This window comes from Prionailurus viverrinus, chromosome A2 (genome assembly GCF_022837055.1).
Source record: "Prionailurus viverrinus isolate Anna chromosome A2, UM_Priviv_1.0, whole genome shotgun sequence".
In the NCBI taxonomy this organism is placed as follows: domain Eukaryota; kingdom Metazoa; phylum Chordata; class Mammalia; order Carnivora; family Felidae; genus Prionailurus; species Prionailurus viverrinus.
In genome coordinates this window covers 9,296,726-9,314,061 of record NC_062562.1, presented here as the reverse complement: position 1 = coordinate 9,314,061, position 17,336 = coordinate 9,296,726, and the positions used below count along the sequence as shown (strand labels likewise).

Below are 17,336 nucleotides of genomic sequence, written 5' to 3'. Positions count from 1 at the left end.
CTGTATAATAGTTATAAATACATGATATAAATATATCATGTGCATTTTGATTTTTAGCCTATTAAAGTATATTAAATTATGGCATTCTTTTGCTTAACATCCTTTAGTGCCTTTCCACTAGCTTAAAATAAAAGATTTTTTTTTTCTTTTAAAGAGAGAGAGAGGTGGGGGGTAAGGGCAGAGATAGACAGAATCCCAAGCAGGCTCCACACTGCCAGTGCAGAGCCCCACACAGGGCTCGAACCCATGAACCCTGAGATCATGACCTGAGCTGAAATCAAGAGTCAGCCACTTTTTTCTCCACCCAGCCGCCCCAACCACTGTCTTAAAATAAAAGCAAAAGCCCTCCTCAAGGCTTATAAGGTCCTGCAGGATCTGCCCCCATCACCCCTGCCCTCACCCCTCCCCCACACACACTCTCCACCCTACACACCCCTCTTCAGCCACACTGACCTCCTCCCTGTTTCCTGAACCAGCTGGGCACGTTCTCTTCTGTCGATGCCCACATGGCCCTCCCTGCCGTCACTCTGCTGTCTGAAAACTGTCTGAAATAGCATCCGCCAAATCTGCCTGTCCCCTCACCTCACTTAATTTTCCCCGTAGGATCGATCATCCTGTGACATAGGCTTTTATTGGTTTGTTTATGTTTGTTTGCTTCTCTCCTGGACCAGAAAGTAAGATCCCTAAGAAGTGGTTTATCCTGTCCCCCACTGTATCTCCAGAATAGTGTCTGGAACATAGTAGGCATTCCATCAAAGAAAACTGAATATGTGAATAGATAGAGGTATGGGTATATTATGATCTCTTTCTTTTTCAATATTTATTTATTTTTGAGAGAGAGACAAAGACAGAGACAAGCAGGGGAGGAGCAGAGAGAGAGGGAGACACAGAATCCGAAGCAGGCTCCAGGCTCTGAGCTGTCCGCACAGAGCCCGACGCGGGGCTCGAACTCACGGACTGCGAGATCATGACCTGAGCCGAAGTCGGACACTCAACCGACTGAGCCTCCCAGGCTCCCCATATTATGATTTCTATATACACTATTTCTAGATCTGGTTTACGTATATAATATACGGAAGGAGATGATTACATTCATACATACAAAGAGATAGACATACATGTAACCCAACTATTAACGGATTTCCTTAAGTCCAGTCTCAACATTATTCTTCATCCAAAAGGAATGCAAAGCAAATGCTCCAAGTCTTGAAAAATAAGCCAGTCTTTCTGGAAGTCTCCAGGAGGCAGCAGAGGAAGTGGAAGAAGACCTACCCAACTTGCTGAGTTTCCTCCTCTTCGAGGCTGACCCACCTCTCTCCTCTCCTCCTCCCTCAAAATCCCATCAGCCTCTTCTTGGCCCTCCCCCCAACCTTGATATAATTTTCTCCTAAGGCCAGCAGTGTCCTCTCTTAACACAAATCAGCTTAACCTCTCTCGGTCCATCCAGTTCTTCCCCCAAGTTTTCCCCTATTCAGTCCAGAAAAAGGGTTCAGGGCCAAACACACGAAATCTGTGTCAGAGGTGGAAAAGGGAGAGACAGTGAGAATCTCTGTTGCACTTGCGCTCAGGTATGTGACTATGCGTGCACACGTATACCTGTGTATATGCACACGTGCGTGTGTGTGCGCATGCATCATCGGTGTGGGGAAGGAACGGTGGCATTTTTTTTCAGACTCTCATTTCTCCGATTCCTCAGGTCCCACCGCAATTGCCTTTATTTCATACTCTTCTCTTGGAAACATCATAAACGCAACGTTCTTTGAAGAGGCAAATGACAAAGACCGAGTTTACCTGAACTCTCAGGTAGTGAGTGCTGCTATTGGACCCGAAAGGAATACATCTCTCCCCAAGTCTGTGATTCTGAGTTTTCAGCACGTGAAGGTGGGTCAGAGCTGCTCTTTGAGCGTGCTTAGGGGGTCTTGGAGGTGGACCAAACAATGTGCACTCCCTCCCCGGTCTGGGCTTCTGGACTGTGCCGTCGAATACCCTAGCCAGGAGCCTCGTGAAACGTGGTGGGTCTGAATTGAGATTCAGAAGATGTAGTATTTCTGGATTTAGACTCAGTATTTCCAGAGTTTGAACCCATCCTAAGAAAACCACCATGCAAAGCAGCTCATTAATAATTTTTCGGGGGCTGCTGGCTGGCCCAGTCGGTGTAGCCTATGCCTCTTGATCTCGGGGTTGTGGGTCTGAACCCCACGTTCAGGGTAGAGATTACTTTTTTTTTTTACATTTATTTATTTTTGAGAGACAGAGTGAGAGTGGAGGAGGGGCAGAGAGAGAAGGAGACACAGAATCCGAAACAGGCTCCAGGCTCTGAGCAAGCGTTCAGCACAGAGCCCGATGCAGGGCTCGAACCCACGGACCGTGAGATCATGACCTGAGCCGAAGTCAGACACTTAACCGGCTGAGCCACCCAGGCACCCCTACTTTTTTTTTAATCTGAAAAAATAATAATAATAATTTGGGGGCGCCTGGGTGGCTCGGTTGGTTAAGCACAGGACTTGGAATTTTATTTTATTTTATTTTTGAATTTACATGCAAGTTAGCACAGAGTGCTGTAATGATTTTAGTAGATTCTAGTGATTCACCCCCCATGTATAACACCCAGTGCTCATCCCAACAAGTGTCTTCCCTAATGCCCCTTACCCATTTAGCCCACCCCCCACCCACAACCCCTCCAGCCACCCTCAGTTGATTCTTTGTATTTAAGAGTCTCTTATGGGGTACCTGGTGGCACAGTCAGTTAAGCGTCCAACCTCGACTCAGGTCATGATCTCACGGTTCGTGAGTTCGAGCCCCGCATCGGGCTCTGTGCTGACAGCTCAGAGCCTGGAGCCTGTTTCAAATTCTGTGTCTCCCTCTTTCTCTCTTCTCCCCCGCTCATGTTCTGTCTCTCTCTTCTCAAAAATAAATAAATGTAAAAAAAAAAAAAAGTTGCTAAGACAGTAGATTTTAAGTCCTCACCACAAAATAAAAATTACAACTACATGAGGTGATGGATGTTAATTAACTTTGTTGTGCGGCGTATGCATAGATCAAATAATTATGTTGAATACCTTACACTTACGTAATTTATATGTCAATTATATCTCAAGAAAGCTGGCAAAGATATATAAACTTATTTTTTAATTTTAAAGAAAATAAGAATTGAGGGGGAGAAAGTGGGGACATGTCGGTTTCGCCTACCCGAGGCCTAAAATCTAAGTGTGGAATTTTTGATATATGGCATCTAGAGATGGTCTAGCGAATTATCAAAGGAGATACAGCCTCCCAACAGGAGAGCATTTGCCTCGTCTCCTTGGCCCCATGAAGTGATGCTCTGGAAACCCTTGGGAGAAAAAGAAGAGGTGGAAGGCTGATTCTGTTCTCTCTCTCCTGGCGACATTTCTTTCCTAAACTTCCCCGTCTCATTGCATGAGCAGTTGTTGTTTTATGAGCCATAGATACTTGATTTTATTTTATTTTATTTTATTTTATTTTATTTTATTTTAGGGGCGCCTGGGTGGCGCAGTCGGTTAAGCGTCCGACTTCAGCCAGGTCACGATCTCGCGGTCTGTGAGTTCGAGCCCCATGTCGGGCTCTGTGCCGACAGCTCGGAGCCTGGAACCTGCTTCCGATTCTGTGTCTCCCTCTCTCTCTGCCCCTCCCCCGTTCATGCTCTGTCTCTCTCTGTCCCAAAAATAAATTAAAAAAGTTGAAAAAAAATTATTTTATTTTAAAGTTTATGTATTTATTTTGAGAGAGAGAGGGACAGAGAGAATCCCAAGCCGGCTCTAATGTTAACACAGAGCCCGACGTGGGCTCAAACTCACCAACCGTGAGATCAAGACCTGAGCCGGGATCAAGAGTCAAACGCTTAACCAACGGAGCCCTCCGGGCGCCCCTCTTTAATTTACTTTTGTTTGTTTGTTTGACTTCCTGGTGGCAGATAAAGTCCTGAAACCAATGACGTCCTGTAAAATTCTGGCCCCCCCCAGAGAGCCTTGATTTTGTTTCGTGTCACATGGAACCCCAACAGCGCTGCGACTATGGGAACAGGCGTCCTGGCAGGCGTCCTCTTCAGTTAGAATAAAAATTGCCTGAGTCACTTCTAAGCGACCACGTGTCTGTTCACTTGCCACCCCAGTGTAGACCCACACGCTGAGAGTTGTCCGTCCCAAGGAAGAACGTGACGAGCCTCTTCTACTTTCAGATGAAGCCCAGCAGTGAAAAGGCCATCTGCGTCTACTGGAAAAGCACGAACGAGGGCGGCCAGTGGTCCAGCGACGGCTGTTTCCTGATACAAGCGAACAAAAGTCACACCATATGCAACTCCACTCACCTGTCCAGTTTTGCTGTCCTCGTGGCCCTAACCCACCAGGTACAACGTGTACATTTAATTCCTCCAGCCAGCCCTGTGTCAGCCCCTCTGGGGGGATGATAAATACTCTTTAAAAAAATGGGAGGGGTGCCTGGGTGGCTCAGTCGGTTTGATTTCTGCTCAGGCATGATCTCAGGGTCATGAGATCGAGTCCCACATCGCACTCCCCACCGGGAAGGCAGCCCACTTAGGATCCTCTCTCTCCCTCTCCCTGTGTCCCTTCCCTTCCCTCTAAAAGAGAGAGGCAGGGAGAGGGAGGGGGAGAGAGAAAGTTACCAACATGGACAACTGGGACTCAATCCCATTGGGTACTCCTGGGAGATATCCTAGAACATGCATTTCAGAGCCTTCCCACATAAAGGTGAGGGAGCTGGGATATTTATCCACCAATGCCATAACTTGTATTGTTTGAGGGCAGCTTCTAGGGGTATTAACGTCCTGGTACTTGTGACACCTCTGGCATGTCCAGGCATGCTCCTGTGGCAGGAGAAATAGTCTCGGGCAGGGTCACTGGATTTCCCAGAAAACGGCCAAAGGGCAGGTAGCAGAGAGCGTGAGGGGCCTCTGCGACACAGGGCTTCCTTTATCTCTTGAGTGCAAGACTTAGCCTAGCACATTCTTTCATTTCCACGTGAATCTGCTGTACAACATAGAGCCTATGGTTAACACAGTATCGTGCACTTAAAAACTTGTCAAGAGCGTCGATCTCGTGTTGTTTCTTACCCCAGAAAGAAAAAAGCAAGGGGGACACAGGATTGTGGAGGTGATGGATAGTTTATTACCTTGACTGTGGTGATGGCATCACAGCTCTGTGCCTATGCCCAAACTCATCAAAATGTGTGCATTCAACGTGTGCAATATTTTGTATGTTGCGTATACCTCAGTAAAGCCGGGAAGAAGACGACTTAGTCTGACAGACGCATCTTAAACTCTTATCAACTGGCTTCATGCCTATGTTTGGGATGCCGCATTCCAAAGGGGGAAAATTAATCCTGGAGACTGACTGTGATGTCCTCCTCGGTGGGTCCCAGGAGGAGGATCCCGTGCTGGCTGTCATCACCTACGTGGGGCTGGGCCTCTCTCTGCTGTGCCTCCTCCTGGCAGCCCTCACCTTCCTCCTGTGCAAAGCCATCCAGAACACCAGCACCTCGCTCCACCTGCAGCTCTCCATCTGCCTCTTCCTGGCCCACCTGCTCTTCCTCACGGCCATCGACCAGACCAAGATCAAGGTACTGACACTGTCCCAGAGGACCCCCTGCCCTGAGCCAAGGGATGCTCAGTTCGTGGAGCCCTGCTGCACTGATGCCTTAACACAATATCATTGGGCGACAGGGAGGCTGGAGGGGTAAATAGCCTATTTCACGTTGACTGATGAAGCAGAAGACAATCCTCTCTCAACAGCTCGACCCTATATATATATATACGAGTTCTCCCCGCTGGCAAGGTATGGGAGGGGTCCTGGGGCCACCCTCCTCCCTGACAGTCCCTCCTGGTGACTCCTTCCTCCTCCCCCAGCTGCTGTGCGCCATCATCGCAGGGGCCTTACACTATCTCTACCTGGCCTCCTTCACCTGGATGCTGTTGGACGGTCTACACCTCTTCCTCACGGCACGCAACCTGACGGTGGTCAACTACTCCAGTGTGAGCAGGCTCATGAAGTGGCTCATGTTCCCTGTGGGCTATGGAGTCCCAGCTATAATAGTGGCCATTTCTGCTGCATCCAGACCTTCCCTTTATGGAACACCCACCAGGTAAATGCAAATTCCCACTGCCCCTATCTTCTCCAGCACAACTGTGGCCATCATAGAACCAATAGCGATTTAATTTCCCCCGAACATGATAGGCAGAGGAAAGGTCAGTGACCACTCCAAAGACATCTCTCTGGTGGAATTTTGTGTTCCTTGAACTGTTTTTAAGTCCTTAGGATTTAATTATTTTAAATGTTCATTATGAAGTATTTAATCATTATATATTATACATTCTAGTGATTCTTTATCCACAAAGGCCAATGTTCTCTTGACTCACTTCTCATCTCTCTCTTAGATGCTGGCTCCACACAGACAAAGGATTTGTATGGACCTTCCTGGGCCCCGTCTGCACCATCTTCTCCGTGAGTAACACATGACATCAGAGCATCCTGCCTGCCAAAGTGACGGTCATTCAAAGACCAGGTGTACCAGGAGGGTTACAGGCAGCGGGAGCAATCATTCCAGTTGGCCCAGGACTGATGAGAGACCCCCCCACCGCCCCCGCCCAGGATGCAGGAATTTCCATTGTGACAACAGGACTAACATGTTTCCTGAGACCTGGGACTTTCAGTGCTAAAATTTGGAGTTTCCATGTGAACTGCATCGAAGTGCTCGCCAGAGTTACAGGACAAACACACGCCTGAGTTACAGGGTGGTTGGTCTAGTCTTCTAGGACTTCTACAAAATGCAAAAGCTTCTTACCTGCCGGGTTAGGGGTTGGATGAGCTAGGAGGATGCTTACCAGATGTGGAGTGAATTTAATACACCTGTGGGCTTTCTGCAGATTAATCTGGCCTTCTTTCTGATGACCTTCTGGATTGTGAAAAACAAGCTCTCCTCCCTCAACAGAGATGTGTCCACCCTCCAGAACACCAGGTGAGGATGAGTCAGAGGAATGTCCCCCATCCAGAGCATTATCCTCAGAGCTCCAAGGAACTGATGTCCAGAGAGAATGGACTTTGCCCTGATACACAGGGATTGCTTCCATGCCTTACATAGTAGGTCCTGAGAACATTTCTATCCTTACAACACACTCAAAACATCACATAACAGTTCCCAGAACCCAGCGCACCCTTTCATGGTCATGCCTTCATGCGTTTTAGGCCCCCTGCCTTCCCCTTCTCTTGCCCCACGTGAACACGGGTTCATCAACCACATGTCACATCATCTAGGAGTTTGGGGATGTCCTTTCCTTTCCTCAACTTTGCACAGAATCAGTGGCCTCTATTCTGGGCAAAGCACATTCTGGGTCAGGTCATGGAGAAGGTGGGGACAGGAACAGCCCTGGATGAGATCTGGGCAGAAGTACCTCACTTTGCAAATGTTATAAGTGATCATTTGTTTTTGTCTTGCCACCAGACTCTAAGGGCTGTGGAAACAGAAGTCTTGTCTTGGTTGTTCTGAATGCCCAAGCCCCAGCCTAGGGCCAGGGGCACAGAATGTTCTCGACAATGTCAGCTGAGCAAAATTAGGGTATTCCTGAAACATCGTGACCTTTTTGAAACTCACATTCTGGAGTGTCACTACCATCCCTAGTCCTAGTCAAACTGTCATCCCTGACCCAAACACCTTTTCTTTTTATGGAATCATTGACGATAAAGATCCAAGTTGATCGCTACTCAGTAGGAAGCATCTGTGGAGTGGACTTGAAAACAGGTGGGGTGAGGAGAGGGCTGTTGCTCCCAGTGCATCACGAGCCTCCTCTCTCCTCCTACCCAGGATGCTGACATTCAAAGCGACGGCTCAGCTCCTCATCCTAGGCTGCACGTGGTGTCTGGGTGTCCTGCAGGTGGGGCCAGCTGCCCGCATCATGGCTTACCTCTTCACCATCATCAACAGCCTGCAGGGAGCGTTCATCTTCCTGGTGTACTGCCTCCTCAGCCAGCAGGTAAACACCAACCCCTTTTTTTATTGTCATAAAGTTAGGACATAGTGTAATGAACCCTTGAATCATTTCAATCTATGTTCTCTGAATTTTCATATAAGCTGTGAGCCATGTGTAAACACTATGTTCTCTCTACTTCAAGATATTCTTGATTATAAGATACATGAATTTATTAACAGCTTTCAGAAAGTAAATAGTTGCCACATCAAGGAAATATGTTTTTCTTCAGTTTTCCCATTTGTAATAGTCAGCTATTGCTGTGTAACAAACGACCTCAAAAATCTCCAGAGCCGAAACACAAACGTTTGCTTTTCTCATTCTCAAGTCTGATTGAGGTTCAGCCGATCTTATCTGGGCTCAGCTTGGCTTGGTTCTAGAATGTAGATTATGTTCAGGTCTTCTCCTTGAGACTCCTCCTGAGGCTTAGCGGAGAGCGAGAAGCTCCCTAGGATCTGTTCTTCTGATGACAATGGCAAAATCACAAGAAGACAAGTCCTGTTGGACAGGGGCCATTTCAAGCCTTGTGGTCCTGCTTGAATCACGTCCACTGATACTGCCTTGGCCAAAGAAAGTCATATGTCCAAGCCCAAAGTCAAGGGAAAAGAACCCTCTAGCCACCAGGAGGCTAAGACAGGGTGTAATACTGTGACAGAGGAGTGAATAATTGAAATCTCTAATGCAATCCGCCACACCACTTAAACACATGAATTCTTAATCACATTTCCATGTGATGGGATATTTTCCATACTAATACGTTTTAATAGTTCTATGACGGCATTAAATAATAAGTTAATCTTTCCAACATGTTATTATGAACATTTTCAAACACACAAAAAGGTTAAAACAATTATGCAATGGACACATATATACCAATCACTTCAATTATCTTTGTGCTATATTTGTTTTGCCACATTGTCCACATATCCATTCTTTTACCCATTCTCCACCACTAAGTCCCTGGTAACCCCTATTCTACTTTGTGGCTCAATTACTTAGACTATTATAAGGATTTCAGGTATGTGGAACCAGACGATATTTGTCCTTTGTTCCAGGCTTATTTCACTGAGCATAATGCCTTCAAGGTCCATCCACGTGGCAGCCTGTATCAGAATACCATTCCCTTTTAAGGCTCAATGAATAATATTTCATTGTCCACATATGCCACGTGTTGTTGAAGTTTTTTAAAACTTGTTCTATTCCTGACTCACTGGTTTCTCTCTTCACCCACCAATGTTAACAGAAACCATTCCAGTCTTGTCTTTGATATTCCAGGTCCGAAAATGGTTCAGAGAGATCATGAAATCTAAACCTGAGTCTGAGACTTACACACTTTCCACCAGGTTTGGCGCAAACTCAAGACCCAGTGAGGTAAGAGGACTTGTGATTTATTCTAATGTTTCCTCCCTTGACACCCAAAGCCCCCTCTCCGCATCTTAGTATGAGGTCCCTTCCCTGGAGGATATGATGGAGAGCTCTTTTCCTGATGACCTGGTTTGCATTTCTCATTCTTACCGTGTCATTCCTCAGTTGACCCTTCCCTGATTACTGACAGTGCTTAAGCTGGCTTGTGTATATATTCTCATCATACAAACGAGTAAGGGTCAAACGTGTCACCAGCATAACTACCATCTAACGTAGAATCCTTGGCGGGGAGGCTTAGAATCACAGACATAGAGCATTGGTCATCATCTGAATACCGCTATCCCTTGGAGAGGTGGACGTAAGCCCAGTGGTGTTGGCAGAAAGGGCTCCAGGAGAGGCACCTCACCCCAGCTGCTCTACATAATTATAGGAGAGGAGCATATGGAATAATGGGACCTTCCAGGGAGAGGAAATGGTCTTGTTAGAAAGAGGACCTCCATGGAACTTGATAGCTGGTATTCAACTGTTCCTCCATTGACTTAACTCAGACTCGATGCACCAAGGAATGAGTTTCCAGCACTACCTTAGACCTCTCTGTAGCTGTCCCTTATTTGCCTTTTTGGAGAAATGAGAGAACATACTTCTCCAAGAAGGCATGCCCCTAGATAGGCAAGAAGGGCTCGAAAACTCGTAATCCAAAAAATTTTTCCCAGTCTCATTTGTATGCTCCCATACACCCACCACATCTGCTAGCCAAGGAGCCTTCGAATGTGTTGTTTTTAAAATAAACAGAATTGAGACACATAGTTTTCCACATTCTTTGAGCTAATATGTGATATTCTCAGCACTGGAAATATTGAATCACTAAAGAAGCATCTATCCCTAACTGGAGGCGAATTCATTCAAAATCTCTCCAAAAGGTCTAAAAGGAAAACAAGACCAAAAAAAAAAAAAAAAATCTTAGGGCAAGTCAAGTGATCAGAAAACAAAACAAAACTGTGAGTATCAGATTTAAATCATTTCCAAAGAGAATAAAATTATAAAAGGGACTGACTGCTGGCTGTGACCATTAAAAGACTTCCTTGATAATCCAGAATGATTTCAAAGCTTCCAGCATTCCAGTAACTGGTTTCCTACATAAATAAGGAATTTTTTTTTATTATTGTTCTGTAACATTGTGGAAATTGAGTAAGATGAGTGTATCTTTGAAAGGGGAATATATATAAGGGAATATATATATATATATATATAGGAATATATATATAGGGGAATATATATATATAGGAATATATATATAGGGGAATATATATATATATATAGGAATATATATATAGGGGAATATATATATATATATAGGAATATATATATAGGGGAATATATATATATATATATATAGGAATATATATATAGGGGAATATATATATATATATTAGCTCCCTGTAGGAAATACATTCACTTTAATTAAAAGAATCTGTGAAGCTTTTACTTTTCTAGGCACAGAGTATGATTAAAAATCTAAGAAAAAAAAAATCCAGGGCGCCTGAGTGGCTCAGTCAGTTGAGTGTCTGACTCTTGATTTCGACTCTGGTCATGATCCCTGGGTTGTGGGTTTGAGCCCTGTGCTAAGTGTGGAGCCTGCTTAAGGTTCTCTCTCTCTCTCTCTCTCTCTCTCCCCCTTTCCCCTGCTCATGCACTCTCTCTATAACAAATTTTTTTTTAAATCCTTTCTCTTTCTCCATGGACAAATTTGCCCTTGGGTTAAATTCCTAGCTGTGCTCTCTAGAAACTTGCTAACGTTGGAAGGTCAGTTCTGCAACCAGGCAATATTGTTTGTGGAAAAAGTCATGTCTGACTAGACAGAGAGTTCTGTGAATGAACCGTAAATAACAGGAGGGAAATGGTAGCTTTGGACTTCCTGCATACAATGACTCATATAACGAGGCCAGGAACCCCTGTCCTCACTGGCTGCTACAGGAGGTATCGCTTTTCTTGCGCAGCTTTTAAACCAGGCTGTAACTTGTAGGTGGTAAACGTGATATTTGTTGAGTTCTGCAACGTGTCAAGGTGCTGCAGTGGGCAAGAGACATACAAAAGGAACAAGACGTCGGGCGCCTGGGTGGTCAGTCGGTTGAGTGTCCGACTTCAGCTCAGGTCAAAGCATCTGACTCTTGGTTTCAGCTCAGGTCGTGATCCCAGATTCGTGAGATCGAGCCCCCTATTGGGCTCTGTGCTGACAGGGCAGAGCCTGCTTGAGATTCTCTGTCTCTCTCTGTCTCTCTCTCTCTCTCTCAGCCTCTCCCCCCTGTCAACATAAGTAAATAAACATTTTTTTTAAACTAAAAAAAAAAAGAATTCTTCATTTGGGATTTTTTAATTCTCCCACTTCTTAAAAATTTTTTTAATGTTTGTTTATTTTTGAGAGAAAGAGAGAGAGAGAGCATAAGCAGGAGAGGGGCAGAGAGAGAGGGAGACACAGAATCCGAAGCAGGCTCCGGGCTTTGAGCTGCTAGCACAGAGCCCGACACGGGGCTCGAACTCACAGACTGCGAGATCATGACCTGAGCCGAAGTCAGATGCTCAACCGACTGAGCCACCCAGGTGCCCCAAGAAGTCCTCCCATTTAAGCTGAAGAAGGCCACACCTGTCCTAAGATTCCAAAATGCTAGGCGATCATGTCATTCTTTCCTGCTGGATGGAGCTCTTATCGCCAAGGACTTGCTAACAGGCTCTGAAAAAGCCACAATAACCCAGTTTTTGACCAGTTTGATCCAGTTCAGACACCAGGCTAACCATCCAGATGACCTCAATATCATTTCCATCCAACTGTGATTTTTAAAAAAAAGCACACCTAGGGGCGTCTGGGTGGCTCAGTTGGTTGGGCATCCAACTTCAGCTCAGGTCGTGATCTCACAGTTTGTGGGTTCGAGCCCCCCGTCGGGCTCTGTGCTGACAGCCCAGAGCCTGGAGCCTGCTTCCGATTCTGTGTCTCCCTCTCTCTCTGTACTTCCCTGCTCATGCTCTGTCTCTCTCAAAAATGAATTAAATGTTAAAAGAATTTAAAAACACACACACACCTACCGGCACCATGACAGATCCAACTGTGTCCACGTGGGGGAAGAAAAGAGGTGGCACATTGATTCCTAGAAGCCCCCTCCCCCTTGCCTGAAAAACCCCCACGTCAGCTTTGCTTATCAGCCCCTTAATTAGCCTAACCCCATAAAACCCTGACCATGAGACCTAACCAGGGAGAAGGTGCCTTTAGAACATGAGCTCCCTGGGGTGCCTGGGTGGCTCAGTCAGTTGAGCGCCCGAATCTTGGTTTCGGCTCAGGTCATGACGTCAGGGGATTGAGCCCCATTTCAGGCTCTGTCCTGACCGTGGAGTCTGCTTGAGGTTCCCCCCCCCACCTCTCTCTCTCTCTCTCTGCCTCTCCCCCACAAAAATTAAAAAAAAAAAAAGATTAATTTTAAAAATAAATTTTTAAAAAAGAACACAAGCTCCCCGTCTCTGTTCTCTGGCCATTGAATAAATTGCCAGCTTACCATCAAATACTGTTTTGGTGTTTGGCCATTCGACAAATGGCATATTGAGAAGGCGAGGGACCTACCACTTAAGTAACACTGCCTTTAACCCACTTCTGCACTTTCTTTCTGTTTTATTGGTGGGGGTGGGGGTGGGGGTGGGGGTGATGGTTGCTTTGTTCTGTTTCATCCTTACGTCTACCTTTAATCTAAACGTCTTTTGCTTGTTGGGGGAGGGGGGGGTGTTTTCCCAGAGCAACTGAAGAGAAAATATTCGAACTAGAACATTCGACCCCACATGGAAAGTCACAGCCACGGATTTGGTTGGCATCGTGAAGAACAGAGCTGGAGACCAGGGGGACCATTACTTTGACCTCCTTGGAGAGGAAATGTTCAGCCTTTACTTCCTGAAGTGTTTGTTCTGCATAACGGGCCCCCAGTAAATGGGTGTTGCATTGGGTTTCTCTTCGCTGTCATGGACTCAGCCAGTGCTTGTCGCTGGGGACCCCAATCATGACCATTGCAAATAGTCCCTGGACATTTTGTAAACAAGGAAGGCCCCTTTAAAGGCCTTTCCTCAAATTCTTACACGCGTTCGTCCTAACCTTGCTCTTGAAACTCATCCAGTCCTTCAGACCCTCAGCTTCTCCCAAACTGTCAGCTGTACCTCCTTTCTTATCCAGGCTAAAGCTCATGGTCAACCATGTCGAAAGATCTTCTCCCCTAATCGTGACACCTTGCTCCCTCATTCTGATTCCATTCTGATTCCTGGGAACACCTTGATCCAGGACCAGTCCAACAATGGCAGTCACTACAGATTGCTAACTCAAAAGCTGTCACCATATCATATGCTCCTTATCAACACAACCTTGGTAATTTGCAGGTGTGGGACAGCAGTGTGCCTGGACGCAGGGGGCCAGCTGAGACTGGTCCGAGCCCAGTTATTCTCAACCAGAGGTGATTCCCCACCCCCATAGGACAGTTGACAAAGTCTCGAGGCCATTTTTTGTTGTCATGACTGGGGAAAGGCACAGGAATGCTACTGGCATGTATGTGGTGAAGGGCAGGGATGCTGCTAAACGTCCCATAACGAACAAGACAGCCCCCACATCCACACAACCAAGGATTATCCAATCCCTAAATGTCAGTAGCGCTGAGGTCAAGAAACCCCAGCCTAAACTAGCCGTAGCGATTGTGTTCCCATCTGCTAGAGACTGGTTTCGGATGGGTGCATCTGGACCAGTTCTGGGCAATGAGATATAAGAAACACCTACTGGAAAATACTTCTTCTTGATAGAAGCAAAGACAGATTCAAGGGCAGCCTTCCCATGACATCCTGGTTTGGGCTGCTACATGACCCTATTGCTAAGCCACTTTGGGTCAGGTAATGTTATTTGGAGTCCAAAGCATCCTTCCTTGTGAACAAACCACTTCTCCACCAGGGCAGTGAGATCCCAGAATCACTCGGTTTGGAGTCATTACAAATACGTGCTTTCTGATATACACCAGACTCTCCATGCTACCCGGAATTTGTTCTTCCTGTCCGTAGTCAGCTTCCCCCCAAGAAAAGCTGTAGCTTTTCACTTCCTTCCTCTGCCCCATCACCTTTCCCCTTACATGAGGCAGGAGACCTTGTCGACTCCTTCAGAGATAACAAACACCAGCTGACAGAAACTACCCCAACTTCCTGACGTCCTTCACAAATACATCCACATCCATGCCTACCCTTGCTTCCTTCCCTCACTGGTGCCCTTCGTCCCTTTTTCCATTCTTCCACAACAGCAAAGGGATCCCTCCTCTGGTTCAAGGCTAACCCCTCCCTCTGTGCTTTGCTTATCCCCTCCGGCCTCTCTGGGGACTTTTCTCCACTGATATCTCCTCTCTCTGTCTTGAGTCTCCCACCTCTCCGACTTCCTGTCTCCTGGTTCTTCCCCCAGCGGTATTTAAATATACTAAAGGGGCCGCTGGGTGGTTCAGTCGGTTAAAGCATCCAACTGTTGGTTTCAGCTCAGGTCATGATCGCGCAGTTGAGGAGTTTGGGCCCCACATCGGGCTCTGTGCTGACGATGTGGAATCTGCTTGGGATTCTCTCTCTCTCCCTCTTTCTCTCTGCACCCCCCCCCCACTCTCTCTTTCTCAAAATAAATAAATAAGCTTTAATAAAGAAAGAAACTAAAAAGAGGTTAGCAAACTTTTTCTGCCAATGGCCAAATAACAAATATTTTAGACTTTTCAGGATCTGTGTGTGTGTGTGTGTGTTTATTAGAAATATAAAAACCATTTCTAACTCACTGGCCATACGAAAACAGGCTGCACTCAGGATTTGACAGCCCCCCCCCAACCAAGCTATAATTTGCTGGCCCTTGTGCTAAAGGAAGAGAAATGGTAGAATCTAGGAAAATGGCCACTTGTACATTTCTCAACTCCTCTCCATCCCCTACACTAATGTATCTGCTTCTTTAAACCCAGAGTCTGCTGGGACCAATGGCATCTGGGTAGAGATGAGGGTGGTGTCTCTAGGGGAATCCCCAAAGGGAAATCTGGGGGTGAAATGTCTCCCCCATGCACCAGGTGGAGAGTCCCAAGATAAGCTGAAGAACACTACAGGCTGAAGATCAGACACTGCCCATCCCAGGAAGAGTCTGGCCCACAGGGGTCCAGGGATAGGCCCGCATCACTCCCATGTGTGTGTGTCTGTGTGTGTGTATGTGTGTGTGTTGAGATCCCTCTGGCCCCCAAGAACTCCAAGAGGAGCCCTGCTCCTGAATCTAGGAGGAAGCAGAGACCGGGGAACAAGGAGGTGTCTCGGCTTACCTGCCTGGTGTGCACATGCACCTCTTGGGGCGAAGAATCCGCCTCCTCCCATCGCTTGGGAAACTGCCCCTGCTTAGAGTTCTCAGCCCCCAGGTCTGAGCCCCAAGAAGAAATGACAACACTGACAGGTCCTGGCAGCTGCAAAGAGGATGGTCCGATGTAACTGACGCCCTCCCAACAGACCTGCTGGAGTAGACAGACAACACGAGAATAATTCCAATAAGAACTGAACACAATCAAATAAGAATGTAAGGAGATTCGAGTACAGAACCAAAATGCCCTTTGGAACTAAATAAAAATGGGATAAATGAACAAGAGACTTTTCTGGATCAATGAGAGAAGAGTACGGTCACTGTCAAGAGCCAAATTAGTGGCTTCGAAGAACACGTGGAAGAAATATCTCAAAGCACAGATCAAAATGCCAATTGATGAAAATTGCAAAGGAGAAGAATTAGCCTGAAATGCCCAGGAGATCTGACATGGGAATGATAGGGGGGTTTGGAAGAGTAGGGGGGAGGCATTCAGGTCCATTCGATGTAATTAAAAAAAAAAAATCCTCTCTGCTGCATTAACTTCTCTCTCTCTCCCTTTCTCTCTCTCCACCCAGCATTCTAGAAAAGTTGTTTACGCTCTGTTATCCCCACTTCCTGCCGCCCCCTCACCGCTCAACCACTGCAGTCTGATTTCTGCCTCCAACACACCCAAGAACGGCTCAATGTCCCAAATGCTTCCTCTGTGCTAAGGATGGAGACTTCCCAATCTTTTCTAACTTGACCTTTGGGTCACCCTTAATTGCACGGGTCTTCTTTTCTTTTTATTTTTCATAACCAAGTATCTCAATTTCGTCCAGCTTTATTGAGGTATAATTAACACATAAAAATTGTCCATGATGGTTTGATCTACGTGAAGTGTCCATGATGGTTTGATCTACATATGCATTGTCCCCTTTGCTTCTTAAGCTCTGTCTTCTTGGCTTCTCTGACACGATCGTCCTATAAGAGTGGTCAACTCATCCCAGTTTGCCCAGTACTTTCCCTGCTTTAGCGCTGAGCATCCCACATCCCAGAAACCCCTCCAGCCCAGGCAAGCCAGAACCATGCCACAGGCTTGTCTTCTCCTGTCCCAGGGTGTCTCGATTTGGATTTCCCCAAGAGCAAACTCTGAGACAAGGATTCGAGCATAAGTACTTTATTATGGAGGTGATCCCAGGAAACACCAGCAGGAATGTGAAGACGGGAGTCAGAGAAAGAAAGGCAGCCAGTCCAAGCTGTGTTCAAAGATGTGTTATCGAGTCTCTGTAAATAAATAAACTTAAAGTTTTTTTAATTAAAACAAAAATAAATGTGTCCGCAAGCATTATTTTCTTCCTCAGCTCTAGGTAATGATAACTCCATCTTTCCTGTTCCTTTAGTTGAAAATTTTGGAGTAATTCTTTTCTCTTTCTCTCACACCCCACATTCACTCCATCAGCAAATCCCATTAGTTTTCTCTTCAGAGTGGATTAATTTTCTTCCTAACCCTTCCTCTCACCCGCATTTTCATCATAGCCCCAGGAGAGCCGCACAGGTTATCATCAACAGACCCAGAACTCAATCCCTAGTGTCCTGCCTCAGCCCAGGATGTCTGTTCCATCACACCACACT

General features: G+C 46.2%; 1 protein-coding gene across 4 annotated transcripts in view; it reads left to right on the top strand.

Moving 5' to 3' along the window:
* Positions 1-16,943, top strand: part of ADGRE3 (adhesion G protein-coupled receptor E3) — a 47,729-nt gene extending 30,786 nt beyond the window's left edge. For 2 of the 4 annotated variants that reach the window (XM_047842264.1, XM_047842284.1), the window contains 9 exons: positions 1,697-1,881; positions 4,196-4,363; positions 5,395-5,592; positions 5,879-6,114; positions 6,407-6,473; positions 6,896-6,987; positions 7,831-7,999; positions 9,269-9,364; positions 16,301-16,892. In XM_047842264.1, the coding sequence (XP_047698220.1) occupies positions 1,697-1,881; positions 4,196-4,363; positions 5,395-5,592; positions 5,879-6,114; positions 6,407-6,473; positions 6,896-6,987; positions 7,831-7,999; positions 9,269-9,364; positions 16,301-16,435 (1,346 nt within the window). In that variant the 3' untranslated portion in view covers positions 16,436-16,892. Of the gene's footprint in view, positions 1-1,696; positions 1,882-4,195; positions 4,364-5,394; positions 5,593-5,878; positions 6,115-6,406; positions 6,474-6,895; positions 6,988-7,830; positions 8,000-9,268; positions 9,365-13,115; positions 14,947-16,300 lie in introns of those variants that run through there. The other 2 variants (XM_047842273.1, XM_047842278.1) reach the window with 2 other exon arrangements.
* The last annotated feature ends 393 nt before the right edge of the window (positions 16,944-17,336 follow it).